This window comes from Cercospora kikuchii, assembly GCF_019650295.1.
Source record: "Cercospora kikuchii DNA, contig_00007, whole genome shotgun sequence".
Lineage (NCBI taxonomy): Eukaryota > Fungi > Ascomycota > Dothideomycetes > Mycosphaerellales > Mycosphaerellaceae > Cercospora > Cercospora kikuchii.
In genome coordinates, this window is record NW_025408588.1 from 2,491,528 (window position 1) to 2,505,919 (window position 14,392).

Here is a 14,392-nt window from a genome sequence, read left to right on the forward strand (position 1 = left end):
AGCATTCGTACAGAGATTCCGCAACGCCTTAGGCCTGTATTACACAGACTTTTTACGAGGTCTGTTCGGCAGCATTGGCGTCCTCAGTATTCTTTGGCCTCTGAAGGAGTTCGAAGTTGCCTGGTGGCAGACATGAGCGGACGTTCCACGGCCATTATTGGTGGACTTACGTTGCAAAAGGTTCAGTGATGTGCGCTTGCCGGCCTCGGTCTCGTATGTGTTCATGCGGGCCTCTGCCTCAACGTAGATGTGGCTTCTAGGGACTTTGTCAGCAAAGTGTTTGAGTTGAGATTATGGCCGCCACGAAAATCCACGATTGTGCGCCCGCTCAATATCCCGTTCGTGAAATGTCATGTCTTCCTGGCTGAATTGAACAGCCAAACATCGTCGCCTTGTCCCGCTGCTCATGCTTCAGAGCAATATATTTCCATTTCTTCGCACGATCGAGATGTTGCGCATTTGTCCCAATGAACGCCCACAATGGCAGGTTCACTCACCCTTTAGGCAGGCTGAGCAGCAGGTCCCTCTGAGGACCATCTTGGAAGCTCGCAACCTTGAACCAGCTAACTCCGCGTTGTCCATTCTCATCTCTTGGACCCTCGCTAACTCCGATCGCGTATTTCACAATTTCGCGACCAGTCGAAGTAGGAACGAGTTCTGGGACATCGGCCAAACGACCAATGAGCTGCATCTTCGCAAGAGGTCGGGCGGGGGTGGTCGAGAATGCGCGCGCAGCGCGAGGGATCTGGAATCGCAAGGACTGCATTTTGATTCGTCTTGGTATTCGGTAATGGGATGAGATTGTTGTGTGGTGTTTGTCGATGAGGGGTTTGCAGACGCAGAGTAGGTCGGATCGCGGTGGCCTGGACGAGACGAAGCACAGGGGACAACGCGTTTCGCGACAGAAACTCTATTCGTGGGCACGTGCACGCTAGTCCAGACCCTTTCCCAATTGCTTTTGACTTCTGCCTTCCAAGCTTCACTCGCAGCCTGTAGATTGCACTGCTGCGAACTTCCATGCACGACTTATATTGGACATAGCTGCACATCATACATTCTAATTCAACATGCGACACTCGCATACACATTACCCATGAGTCCGGAAGCTGAGAAGCTGGGAAACCACTGTCCACCATGGACCTCTTCGAGCAGGCATCATGGTTCTCGGCACAAGATATCTTCGTTCCGATGAGTGCCTTGACCATCACATCGGCACTGCATGGACGTGGATATTGTGTCAAAAAAAATCTTGAACATGTTGCTATGGCCTCAAAGAATATAAACACGGCCGCTCACTCATACTGGCTCAATACCAAATAATCGAATCAAGGATATCCATCAACACGGCGCAGAGAACCCTTCGGTGTGCCACTCCAAACATATCCGCAATTGCCATTGCCAACGACAGCGCCATCGCTTATGTCTCCGCCTTCCACCACCGGGGAAGAAAGAATGAAGTTGGGCTGACTCTGCGAGCGGCAAGTAGCACCAGGATGAGAAAGCAAGAAGCAGTTCCGGAAGGCCTTTCTGAAGACGAATGTCTCGCACGTGCCGAGACGTTGGCAAGCATTGCAGCACTCGAGGGCCGAAGAAGCACCATCGGCGACAGTCTCAAAGTTGGAGGCAACGTTGGGGCCATTGTTAGCAACATTAACAACATAGAATGGCTCGTTACCACTTCGGAATGTAGCACCAAACTCGTTGTTGGGGTTGCAGGCGTTGAAGATGGTGGGCCCAGGAAGGCTCTCCGTGGTGGTGGTGACTGCACGCCTGATATCGGTTTCGATGAGAGTGGTAGTGGTTTGCACCTTGCTGGTTGAAACCTCGGTGATGACTTCGGTGGCGACCTCCGGGATGATGGTTGTTTGGACAGTAACAGTCGTCGTCCTGATGATGGTGCGGGACCAGTATGCTTTTGTGGATGTCTGGGGGGCAAGAGTTGTGTAGGAAGTGAAGGTGTTGGTGTTCTTTGCATAGCTCGTGCCTAGCAGGAACAAGAACGGTTAGTCCACATCAACCATGGCCAATAAGGAAGTTAAGAATGCGGCTCTGGACATGCACCTCGCAGGATCAACTTACAAACAACCCTATTTGGTCTCGTCTGGGCCAAAACTCCTTGCTTGCCGCTCAGCAAAGCTCTCTTCACTGGACTGTGGGGATTTTCCATCGCTCGGCGGGCGACTGATCCTCTGTTCAGGGTATCGCGAATGTTCAAGAAGCCTGCGGATGTAGGAGTAACAGTGGTAGATGTCGTGGCTGTGGTGATGGTGTCGGTCGTAGTGGTAGTCATTGTAGTCGTGGCGCGGAAAGTCTGGACGTCGAAAAATGTCGAAGTGACATAGAAGGTGTCTGTATCTGTGGTGTCCGTGACGGTCTCCGTCTTCGTTGCAGTCCGCATTGAAGTCGAGGTCAGGCCAAGGTACGTGGTCACTGTCTTCTGGACGACCAGCGTTTGCGTAGGTCGAGATGCAGAAGTTGATACTATTGTTGATGTTGGTACAGGATTCACCGCTTTGGTGCCCAGCGTCGTCCGGCAGGTCATGGACTGAGCGGTAGCAGAAGCCAGGAGCAGTGGCAGCAGCGCTGCAATCTGAATGATAGACATCATGCTGGGAAACAAGACAGCGATGCAGTCGAAGAAGTAAAGACGATGGAGCTGGTATGCTGCGAAGATGAGCAGCGACAATCGAACCAAGCGGGCTCTGGTTTAATACGGTATCATGGTCGACGTCGTGGAGTAGCACATGCGATCTAGCCTTCTACACAGCACGTGGCATATGCCTCTTACCGAACACGCGATGGTTTTTCCACGAACATGCCCTGAGCTCAGTTGCGAGCAGCACCAGTAGAACAGAATCGAGACTGCATACTACGGACTTTCCCGAGACATCGTCAGAGCCGCTTCTGGAAATCCTGTACTAGCTGGGAGCCGACAGTAACTCTGTTCGAACGACCTTGACCCATCTGGGCGAGAGAGCTGTAAAGCTGCGTCGCTACAAGCTCTAGATGCAGAGCCAAGCCATGCGCCAAGACGACAGTCACTGCTCGAAGCAGCTGGCGTGAAGAGTTTGGGTCACGCAACGCGCTTGGTAAAGTTACCAATCGAAACGACCGCCTGGAGCAGAACGAACGACGAGGGCCCTCGAGCTGTTTTGCTGCTGCTGGTGACCAACATCAACTCTCTCGTCTGGGGCTCCGATGACTGAGATGAGACCTGCATGAGAGCTCACTTGATTCCTGTTGAGGCGGTATACTACTTTCCCAGATGAAATCGAGGCTTGCGAAGTACTGGTGCGGCACCGGCTCAGAGAGACATGCCACGGAGGTTTTTCTATGGTTCTGGCAACGCCTTGCCCATAAGTGGCTACTTCAAGCCACACATACTGGACGTTCGTATGGTCGCGAACTGTCTCAGCATCAGCTGATGGGCAGGGCAACTCCATCACGCTGCGTTTTTTTGCATAGTAGAGTTGTCACCAGGCCCGCAAGTGCATGTGGCTTACTCTCAAGCGATACTGCAACATCAATTGCGTGGAGCAAGTCAGATGTTGGTCTGGCCCATGAGGTAAGACAGGCTAGAGGCACAGACAACGCTTGTCGTACTACATGCAGGTCAATGCTGACCCAAGCTGTACGTGGCTGTGGCGTCTCTACCGACCATGCTTCGTGAAGATGATCAAGATTACCGCTGACTGGCCTGACTCGACGCGTGTGCATGGTAGTGACGATGGATGTTCAAACACCACACAGATCTAGACGACCGCGTGTCAGTGGCCCGGGCCATCCCTCCGCTGGGCGCTGGAGACTCGAACGCTGTCAAACGTTACATGAGCCCGAAAGGCCCTTGCCTAGAGCTCACGAAAGTGACGGGTCTCACTACTGGATCGGGGACTTCTGAAGACTCGTGGCGTCCTAGCCAAGGCACTATCTACCACGTGCTGGATGCGGTATGTGTTCGAGAAGAGACAATTGCCAAGCGAAGGCGGCTCTGTAGCGCCATCCTAGTTCGAGGTCGTCTCAGCCATACGACTCACAGGTGCTCCAGTCCTTTACGCTGTTCGGCATTCGCGATCGCTTCCAGACCACTTTGTACGCTAATATGCAGCTATCCGTTGACCATCTTCAATGGAGCTTGCTTGCTCGGAGGCTTCTGGACGCCCATAGGCATCACATGGCCCACTGCTTGTCCTATGGACCGGTCGAGGGCGCCAGATCTGGGTACAGCTCCTGCTCTTCAACGCGCTGACCGAAGAAGCGGCCGCACGTGGGCTCGATCGTGCGATGGCTTGGCAGTTGGCATCCAGGAAGGGAAGCCATGCTTTACCACATGGCCGCTATATCCTTGACACTTCCTCCCTCGCCGAGAGGATTGACTGGATCACTGGTAGGTGTGGAATATTCAGTATCCACTACCTGGACCTCCTGTGGAACGTCCTTCTGCATCTACGGGACTCTATTCATTCACGATGTTGTTGCCACGAGGCATTATCACACGCACACTCGTTGCATTGCTCACCTGTCAACAAGTTGCTGCTGTCCCGGAATTCTATAGCAACGTACGACACAACGTCCCTCGTCAGGAGCAGACAACAACAGGCAACGCTCCACGGGCCGTCTTGGAACCCATCATACCTCCGATGACTGATGAAGATGCACTTTTGACCTTGGCCACAACTAAGAATGTTACCTTGGCTTGGGCTGGATCTAGCAACACAAATACCTCAAAAGGCGTCTTTCGACGAGACGGCTCAGCGGTCCTCACACAGGCGACTTTCGAATTTCGACATCCAACGGTCGCGCTCGATCATTCGACGTACATTTCGCAAATATCCTGCTCGAACGGCAAACTTACTGCAAAGTTGACTGACAAGGCTTACGCGTACGTAAAGAAGCGGTGGCCGACCAATAGCCCGATCATCTTCGTCACAGCTGTTCAAGGCTGTGGCAAGGATGAGGAGAACGACTACTTCCTCGCGAGATCTGTCACATTTTCGGATACCAGCAAGACCTTCACCGCCTCGGGTGCCGAATCCACGTACAAGCAGATTGGCCTTCGATTCGATTTGTCATGGGGCGATGTGGGAGTTCTGCCTATCAAGCGTGCCCATGACAAAAGACATGTAAGTGTCACCCCAACCTGACCTGAGAACTGATATGTGACATCGTGCTGACCAGTAGCTCCTTCGTGACACAGATCTTTGCGCCTCATCCAGCTTTCCGACGAAGAGGTCTTATCGATGTGGAAGAAACCCTGGACTTCACATTCGGATTCGGTGTGTACGCAAGCAATATCCTCGGTGTTGACTCAGATGCTCCTTGGCCAAACGCAGTGCAACTTCTCAAAGTCGGCAAAGACGAGCCAGGTGTGAAGAATGACACCAAGAAGGCGTGGGAGAAAGGCGAATTGTCGAAAGACGTAAAGAAATTCGAGGGACCTAAGCCTGGCAAAGTTTCCGGCGGCCTGGAATACGGTGTCAAATTGTACTGCGTTCAGTGCGGCTTTGGAGGTCAAGCAACCATTTACGGAACCATGGGCGGAGAACTGCCTACCTTTTCACTTACAAAGCTCAAAGTCGGGTTCAAACTGCAGATGAAGGCAGGTGCCAATGCTGGCTTCGAGGCCTACGCGCTCTATAAGAAGGAGTACTTGAAGCAACTAGCCAGGATCAATCTTGCCGGATGGAAGATTCCGCTACTGGCTGACATCGGTCCTTTCATCCAGCTCAGTCTTCTTCTCGGAATGGAGATCAAGGCCAGCGGAAACTTGCTTATTGGCTCGAGCGTGGTCTGGGACCATATCGAGATCGAATTAGATTTACTGGACTCATCCAAAAGTTTCAGTCGTGGCTGGTCACCGAGATACGAGCCCACTTTCTCGGTGTCCGGCGAGCTCAACGCTCAGCTGTACGTTGGCTTGCCTGTCAAGATAGGACTGGGCGTCAACATCCTTGAGGGTACCTGGGAGGCCGACGCCTCGTTCGTGGAGACACCGAAAATCGTTGCTGAGGGCAAGTTCGAGGCGACTGCCGCACTGGGCGCAAATCCGAACAAATTTGGCACAGATGTGAATGAGGGCTGCTATGGCATTGTAGCGTCGCTCTTCTTCTCGAATACCCTGCAATTTGTGCTTCAAGGCAAATATGTCGGCTCAAGAGCTTACGACCTGATGGACCCAGTTAAGATCGATCTCATTGAACCAAAGTGTCTCTCCTTCGAGAGAACAGGCGGCGGTGACGGACTGCCAGATTATAAACCCCAAGGCACAGGGTCGGGAGCTGGCTTGGGCGGCAACGGACTCAACAGCGGAGGCATCGGACTCTCCGGAGGAAACACCAATAACAACAAGCCGCCTTCTACAACCACGACAACGTCCCGTGCAGGCAGCGCCACCGGAACTCCCACCCCACCCAAGCCAGCCTGCACACCAGGCTTGGTCCAAGACAACCCATCGAAGCCCAAGAACACAATCTGTGGTAGATTTGCAAAATCTTCCCAGGTCCTCACCAATCCTCAACCGAAGCTGTTCAAGGAATTCGACATTGGCAGCGATACTCTATGCCGCAACGAGTGTCTGCTGAACGCTGGCTGTCAAAGTTATAGCTACACCAATAAGGGCAAATGTACGCTGTACAACCGCAAAGTGTTCGATATCGCCATGGCGACGAAGCCCAACTCGCCAGATTTTACGCTATGGGACAAAGATTGCTATATTGTCACTACGTGCTAACATTCGGGATCATGCGGTCTTCTTCGTAGCGTTACGAATCTTTCTTACTGTGTCGACAAACCAATGAAAGACACTCTCGTTTCCATCTGAGTTGCTCAGTTGCCAATTTTCTTCGCTCTTCTTGACAGGTTAAGACACTTGCTCGCCATCATACCCTCATCGAGGAGCGCGTGGCAGTACGGGAGGATGAAATGTGGTTCGAACTCATCAGATGCCAACTACTTTATGTCTATTTGTCTTCGTATCATCTCATACACAATACTGCGCTGCACCCTTCCGATGACAACGCAACCCCACTCCGCACGAGTCTATTTTGGAAGCTCAATTTTGGGGCTTCTCAAACAGATAGTGGCAGACACCCCACTCCTCGCCTCCGTTCCACGCGAAAAGTTCAGCGCAAGCCAGGTAGAACACTTGCCACCTATAAAACCACTTCGCAGTATCTTGCTTGCCATAAGTCTCCTCCAGATGCGGCCATATTTGCTTCTTGTTCGCATTCATAGTCTTGAGCCAATCCTCGCAAGTCTTCGCATAGTGTTTCCCACTGACCCACCACTGCCTCTCTAGCCTGAGGTCGCGCTGGAAGAAGTGCAACAAATCGGCAGAAGGCATTGTGCCACCAGTAAAGAAGTGGTCTGTCATCCAGCCTGATTCGAAATCGTAAGGTGAGTCCTTGTTTGCGAAGATGTGGACGAAGAGTTTGCCGGCTGGTTTGAGGAGAGTTGAGACTTTGGCGAGGAGGAGTTCGTAGTTTTTCATGTGTTCGAAGAGTTCGATTGAGAGGACGCGATCGAATTGGCCTTCGAGGGAAGTGCCCGAGAAGTCGTAGGTGGAGATGTCGCCTGTCACGATTTCGAGGTTTGAGAGCTTCTTTTGCTTTGCTTGGGAGTCGATGTGCTCTTTTTGTGTTCGGGAGTTGGAAAAGCCTGTAACTTTGGAGTTTGGAAAGATCTCGGCCAGGTAGAGAGAAAGAGAACCCCATCCGCAACTATTGGTATCCTGTTAGGCATATCATGTATAAGGCCTTGGCGTACTCACCCGAGATCAAAAATCCGCATGCCGTCCTTCAGCTGCGCCTTCTCCACATAACTTTCAAGCATAGCAATCTCGGCTTGTGCCAGAGACTCGGTACCCTTAGGATACAGGCAAGAGCTGTACTTCATTCGAGGTCCGAGCATGCCGGTCAACACACCGGTTCCGACTTCATAATGCTGTTGGTTGGCAGTGGCAGTCTCGATCGCGATTGGCCGGCTCCGTAACAGTTCGACATACTTCATCTTGGTCTCATAGCTCTCTGCTAGACTTGTTGTCTTGATAAGGTTGATGCGCTGTTGAAGCTGGCCGCGTATCCCTCTCCGAAGAAGGAACTCGGGGAGATAGCCGCCATCGACGACGGCTTCGACCAGGGAATCTACAACATATTAGTGAAAGATCACGATCAGGTGAAGCATGCTACGTACCGTAATTCATTTTGCAGGTGTGTTTGTACGACTGAAGAGGGTGAGGTTGGCCAGCTCAACATTCACCGGTTGTTTACGGTGTCCGAGAGCGAACGCCAAGAGATTGCTTGACATCATGACTTTCTCCAATTGAAACCTGTCTAGAAAATGCATCAACGAGAATGTAATCAAAGTGCATCCTTTGACAGAAGCAGATAGAAGATTTTCTCAGTGCAATACTATCTGGATGAGGCAGGAGGAGCGACACGAGTGGAGAAATCGAGATGTGTTCTTCTCCAGGCATTTCGTCCACACGGAAACCATGGCCCTGCCACGCCAGAACCATTCACGACTGAACGTCACAACGAGCATTTGCATGCACGGAAATTCGATGAAATCTTGATAGATACATTACTCTGAAAGCTCGGTCTGAATGCACCGTACCCACAACTGAAGACCTAATAACGGCAATTGAATAACGCAAATTTACTAACGCCCTCCTGGACATTGCTCCTGCTCCACAGTTGACCAGATGACTGTTCCAGATATGCTTCCAATCGACTTCGCAACCATGCAGGATCGCTGGAGTGATAGTGAACGTATGGCTGCGTTCCCGTATTAAATGATCGTTGAAAAGCTGTCTCAACACTCCTTGTGCTCTAGGGAGGATGCCCGCTGCAAGGACAATCATGTACGGGGCATTTTTGGAGACCCTATTGTAAAATTCAGCCTGAGGAACGACTAGATGTATGGTTGCCTGAAAAGTGATTTTGGAGACGTACAGTTGTTGGGCAAGTTTCGATGGCAGGTTCGAGTGGCTGACTAGTGATCTCCTCGTTGTCCTCCACAGGCACAGGGGTTGCGAATACGATGACAGCCTAAGAGGGACATATTGTCAATGATACATGCGCGATTCAACTACCCCATCACTGCTAACGCACCATAGCTGTGAGAAAGATCTTGATGAAAAGTTTCATGGTGGGTGGAGTGGAAGTGGCCTTGAAGAAGTTGAGAGCGTAGGAGTATGTCTTCTTTCAAGCAGAGCTTCGATGTTTCTGAGTTTTGACCCAGTTGCAAGGCACCACTGCTTCACTGCCTCTCTATATATGCACAGACTGAGCGGGGAAGGTGGGACAGAGCGAAGCACTCCTTGCTCGATTCCAGCCCGCGATCGAACTGCTCTACGTACCCAGCTCGCAGTTCGTATCATCGCGCACGGAAGGAGGCGCATCCGAAATTCGTCTTACCACCGTTTGTGGTCTCTTCATTTCCTCTACTGGCATTTTGACAGCCTTGGAATGGTCGGTCGTTCGATGTCGTACACTTCGTCCGTACAAGAGGGAAAGATGCTCACACGGTGACTGGCGGATGATTTCGCAAGAGGCCTGACTCGCGGTCTTGGTCACTGTGTCGATACGTCAACAAAAGCCCGGGAGGGCAGACAATACACTTTAAGCTTAATTTAGACGTATCGCAGGCCTGTTGTCTTTCCTCGTCTTCTTGTCACTGAACAGGGCCATAAATGAGCGTTCTTGTGCCATATATTGAGACTGAATGGTTGACGGTTCCCGTCAGACCGGGCATTCTTGTTGAATGAGCCCGCGACGGGCTTCGAGGCAATCTGCCTCTCTTGCTGTTGTCTCCGGTTCCAAGCTGGTCCCTTGTTCACGGGCAAGGTTTATGGCCTTATCGAGCGCCTGGCGCAGCTCGAAAGCCTTGCGCGCTATGTATCTGTTCGTGATCCATGACGGCAAAGCATGTCATGCAGCCGATTTGGAATACTCATGCGGTGTGGTGCGATCAGTGCATTATGATAGTCTTTTGAACAAGAGACAGCCAGTGTGTAGACTGGAACGTCGACATGTGCCTTAGCAGCCGGTAGCAAATTGGCGAGAGTGTTCAACTTCAGGGACGCGACTTGTTCTGCGCCATATATGCATCCTGTCTTTGAGCAACTTTGCGGTAGTTGACCATGTGTGCATGGTCGCGGGAGATGGAGATGGAAAGAACAGACAGGGGACATGGGGACTTTCTAGCCCTTGCCCTTGTCGACTTTCTAGCCAAGACAAGTCAAGCTTGAAGTGGGGCTTCTTGTGATTGGTCTGGGTTTGCATCGCTTCCACTGCCTCTCGTCTTCCCTTCTTTTGTTGTTCTCTCATCACATCCAAAATAACCGGTTTGTGCACCCGCACACCTTGCTTGCCGCCCTCGCTAAAGACGTTCTGAGTCTTGCAAGCACTCATTCATCTTTCCAAGATTTTCCATGCGGCCCTGTTTCAAGAAAGAAAGAACTACACACGCTCAAGAAATAGGCATGTCAGGACTACAAATGTAGTCCTGCACGCTCTATGGAATAGGACTGTGGACTCGCTGAGATCGAGATCCAGATACGTGCCACGTGGGTGCGTGAAGGTTGGCTGCCAATCCAACCAGACTGCCTGCCACGAACCTGTAACATGCTTGGCGGTCCATCCAACAACTGCTCCGAAAAAATGAAAGGAACGTCACTACCTATATGAAGTAGCGGCACAAAAGTCCTGAAGCATATCTGCCGTTCTAGATTCGTTCTGTGCTGTATGGATATTCGCCATTGCACATTCCAGTGCCAGTAAACGTGCAATCGTTGAAGCGAGTCAAGCGCCCGGCTTGGTACGATCATCCTCAGCCACAGCCGTCTTGTACACTGTCGTCATGTCCTGCCGAACACTGCAGCAAACCTGCTTTTTCAGTAGTTGATCTTGAGAGCAGCGCATTCGTGACGATACAGCTTGTAAAGAACCGAGATACTGTATTTATTTTCTTGCAGGCATCCCTCCGCGGAGACGATCCCCGTACTCCACCGAACTTCGTGGTACAAGGATCATCCAAGCTTTACGAGGCGATTCAGGCCAAGCTCTGAGAGCTTAAAACCACAGCATGGTGAACGCAGACTTTCTCGAACTTGGAGGAGAGGCGGTCAACGCTTTGGTGGAGACTGAAACTGGCGAGAAGGTGATTGGGAAGGTTTCCGATACAAAATGGTCTGATGGCAGCAGCACTAGCAGTAGTGACGACGAATCTCACCGTCGTTCACGGAAGGACTCTCGGCGGGACAGCGTGCACGATGGACGTCGGCCCCGAGCTAAGAAAGATGAGAGAGAAGAAAAGTGGTCAATAAAATCATTCTCTCGAAGCAGCAGGCATCAGCAGAAGCCGCAGGAGAAGAAGACCGATGACAAGCCCCGAAAATCTAAGTCCAGCTCAAAGACAAAGACTCCAACAGCGAAGGATGAAAAACAAGCCCAGAATGAGGAGAAGAGGCTAGAAGAACGACGTGAACGATTCCGAGCTGCAAAGACAAGATACGTTCCACCTGAGACAATTCGAAAAGAAGAGCGATTGCACTTCAAGCAAGATCGATTGAATGCCGACGTCGAGATGGCTGTAGCAGCGGCCAAGAGGCGATCAGAGGATGTCCGGAGAGACAAATGAGAAATGCAATCTCACAAAAAAGATCTAATGATCTTTCAACTACAATTTGGGCATTTTCGGACTTGAAAAGGCTTAGTCAGCGACCTGCATTGAGGTGTCTCCACCTGGACACCGGCGTGTTCGATTATCTTCCGGGATTTCGTGGCTACAAGGATCGAGCGCATACTCACTCTGGACGGTAGCCAGGCCAAGACGCCCATATCCACGACTGACTAGTCGAGGCCAAGATGTCTATCACTCTCCAGCCCCTCCAAGAATGCGATGTCCAGACCTGCGTCACAATCTACTTCTCCGCCTTTCAAAACCCACATTCTCTCGCTTGTTGGCCTCGTGTACCCAGTATCAGAGCCTGGTGGGAGAACATGATCCGATCTGAACTCCACGGGCCCGGAGCACATTGGCTCAAAGCTGTACCGAATGCAACAGGTGCCATAGTGGGATTTGTCAAATGGCAAGAACCCAAACCTGGAGTGGAGCCAGATACGAATTTACCAGAGTGGCCAGAGGAAGCAGATCAGGAACTGTGCGATGAGACGTTTGGAGCGTGGGCGAGGGCGCATAGGGATTTGATGGGGAACGAAGGGCATTGGTGTAAGTCTGCTCTTTTGCCATCTGCTATGTCGTTGCAAGGAATGGCAAACTGATGTATAGAGACGTGTTCTACAGACCTCGAAATCATAGCCACGGACCCTGCTTATCAAGGCAAAGGCGCGGGATCGTTGATGATGCAGTATGGCTTGAAGAAGGCCGATGAACAAGGCGTACGAGCTTTTCTTGAGGCATCACCAGATGCCGTCCGGCTTTACGAGAAAGCTGGATTCCGCGAAGCTAGGCATCTCGACACTTTCATCAACAACTCCAGAGTCGAAGGGACAATGTATCGAAACCTCTTCATGGTTAGAGATGCGGCGAGGAAGAATGATACGAGATGAAGTGAAGAATTTGTTCTTTTTGCATTTCCAGCAACAAGGTACTACTCCGGTCGCACTCGATACTGAATATACGTCGTTTCAGTAGGCTTATACGAACCGTGACGATTGCGATCCACATCCCAGGTCCGCGTCTTAGGCTTCTTGTGCTCGTCCAATAACTGGATATTATCGAAATATGCCAAAAAGAAGGCTACAATGAGATTGATCTCGAGCTTGGCGAAACGCATGCCTAAGCAAGGATGGCGGGCGACACCTATTAGAAATTTGTTAGCATTTGAGACGAAGAAGACGCTCGGCAAAGCCAAAACGTACCCCATCCCATCCAAGCATGTGTCTCCTTCTTGTCCTCTGCTCTCTCGGGAGAATATCTTGCAGGGTCCCACTCTCGAGGATTGGGGTACAAATCTGGGTTCAAATGCATATCATCGACCGCCATGGCTACGTAGTAGCCTGCTGGAATCACCTCGCCAGTTTGCTTGTTGATCACAACATCCGTATTCGAAGAGTTCTTCCGGAAAGCAGTGCCGCACATTTGCAGCCGGATTGTTTCCTTTAGGCAATAGTCCATAGCGTGGAATTCGCCCTCCCATGCTTCGATCGGGATGTGCATGAGACGCTCTTTCAGCGGCAAGTCCTTGTTCGGAGCATATTTGTCCGCAATTGCTTCGACTTCTTCGCTCACACGCTTCATCCACTCGGCGTTGTTGGCAAGATAGCACAAGACTGCAGCTGAATTGATGCCACTGTTGACTTGTCCCGCAAATAGTGCTCCAACCACGAATGTGATAATGTCGGTGACATTATCACCATGATCCAAACAGAATTGCAGAGCATCATCGTCTTGTCGTCCTGAAGCTTTCCGCTCATCGATGATTTTCTGAAACATCATGTACAGCTTCGTACCAGCCATCAGACGCTTCAATTTCGAAGGTGTTGGCACCCAAGGGTACATGATCTGAGTGGGCGTATTGGCCGCATCGATCTGCTCAAATAACTTCAATACTTGCTCCAGTTTCACCGGGTCATCCGCAATCTCTGTGCACGCCACCGTCCTCATTGTGAACTGGAATACCATGCGATATATCGATTCGAAAGGATCCGTAACCTTTTCCGATTGCTGTGCCAGAGAATCTAATGCCTTTCGCGCATCCTGCAGTAATTGAGGTAAGCGATCTCTTAGCACGTTTCCCTTCAGCATTGCCACCAGACGAGTAGTGAAGTATTGCGAGATTTCCACGCCGCCGTTCTTCTCCGCCAAGATGTTGTTGTTCTTCTTGACCTCTGGTGCGCCGGCCAGAAGTGCGGCGTAGCCTTCGCTGAACCCTAATCGCTTGTCCTCGAGAAAGACCCGTCTCTGTTCGACTGATTTGCCCGAAAGTCCGACGACGGGATGCATGCCGGCGTAGAAGCTGAAGTTCCCGGTCGGTGAGTGACTCTGTCCATTCTTCATGAAGTCTATGCGCCGAGTAAAGAATTTGAGGGCACCGATCAGCGGTATGCTGTCATGGTTGGTGACTTTGGGTGCATTCTTGGGGAATGCGGGCTTGTGGAAGATGTAAAGGACGAGGCTTGTCAACACGAGCAAAGACCCGATAGCCAGTGGCAATGTGTGGGTATTCGCGACCTCGAAGGGTATCAAGGCCATGATGAAGATGTCCAGATGTGATGTATCCGGGACCGTGGCCTTGGAGGTGGGACACTTGTACTTCCTTCCAGATCCTGGCTGTACGCCTTCCGCGTAAACTGAAGTCACTAGCGCCGCCCCTCAACGCAAAGCTTCCAATCAGTCAAGCAAGTAGCAAAGAAACAGAAAATAGGTAAGC

At 51.3% G+C, this 14,392-nt stretch overlaps 7 protein-coding genes across 7 annotated transcripts; 3 read left to right on the forward strand and 4 right to left on the reverse strand.

Moving 5' to 3' along the window:
* Positions 1 to 52: 52 nt before the first annotated feature.
* CKM354_001107000 (uncharacterized protein) lies at positions 53 to 766 on the reverse strand (the record flags this gene model as incomplete). The annotated part of the gene is made up of 3 exons (XM_044806547.1): positions 53 to 120; positions 171 to 256; positions 498 to 766. The coding sequence occupies 3 exons, from the start codon at positions 764 to 766 to the stop codon at positions 53 to 55; spliced, it is 423 nt and encodes a 140-aa protein (XP_044662482.1).
* Positions 767 to 1,325: 559 nt separating this feature from the next.
* CKM354_001107100 (uncharacterized protein) lies at positions 1,326 to 2,542 on the reverse strand (the record flags this gene model as incomplete). The annotated part of the gene is made up of 2 exons (XM_044806548.1): positions 1,326 to 1,984; positions 2,080 to 2,542. The coding sequence occupies 2 exons, from the start codon at positions 2,540 to 2,542 to the stop codon at positions 1,326 to 1,328; spliced, it is 1,122 nt and encodes a 373-aa protein (XP_044662483.1).
* A 1,924-nt stretch (positions 2,543 to 4,466) lies between these two features.
* On the forward strand, positions 4,467 to 6,727 carry CKM354_001107200 (uncharacterized protein; the record flags this gene model as incomplete). The annotated part of the gene is made up of 2 exons (XM_044806549.1): positions 4,467 to 5,120; positions 5,195 to 6,727. The coding sequence occupies 2 exons, from the start codon at positions 4,467 to 4,469 to the stop codon at positions 6,725 to 6,727; spliced, it is 2,187 nt and encodes a 728-aa protein (XP_044662484.1).
* A 321-nt stretch (positions 6,728 to 7,048) lies between these two features.
* Positions 7,049 to 8,197, reverse strand: CKM354_001107300 (uncharacterized protein; the record flags this gene model as incomplete). The annotated part of the gene is made up of 3 exons (XM_044806550.1): positions 7,049 to 7,715; positions 7,766 to 8,138; positions 8,188 to 8,197. 3 exons carry the CDS (start codon positions 8,195 to 8,197, stop codon positions 7,049 to 7,051), a joined length of 1,050 nt encoding a protein of 349 aa, XP_044662485.1.
* A 2,885-nt stretch (positions 8,198 to 11,082) lies between these two features.
* CKM354_001107400 (uncharacterized protein) lies at positions 11,083 to 11,637 on the forward strand (the record flags this gene model as incomplete). Its single annotated transcript, XM_044806551.1, has 1 exon — positions 11,083 to 11,637. The coding sequence occupies one exon, from the start codon at positions 11,083 to 11,085 to the stop codon at positions 11,635 to 11,637; it is 555 nt and encodes a 184-aa protein (XP_044662486.1).
* A 227-nt stretch (positions 11,638 to 11,864) lies between these two features.
* CKM354_001107500 (uncharacterized protein) lies at positions 11,865 to 12,569 on the forward strand (the record flags this gene model as incomplete). The annotated part of the gene is made up of 2 exons (XM_044806552.1): positions 11,865 to 12,228; positions 12,304 to 12,569. The coding sequence occupies 2 exons, from the start codon at positions 11,865 to 11,867 to the stop codon at positions 12,567 to 12,569; spliced, it is 630 nt and encodes a 209-aa protein (XP_044662487.1).
* A 41-nt stretch (positions 12,570 to 12,610) lies between these two features.
* On the reverse strand, positions 12,611 to 14,214 carry CKM354_001107600 (uncharacterized protein; the record flags this gene model as incomplete). The annotated part of the gene is made up of 2 exons (XM_044806553.1): positions 12,611 to 12,822; positions 12,882 to 14,214. 2 exons carry the CDS (start codon positions 14,212 to 14,214, stop codon positions 12,611 to 12,613), a joined length of 1,545 nt encoding a protein of 514 aa, XP_044662488.1.
* Positions 14,215 to 14,392: the final 178 nt, after the last annotated feature.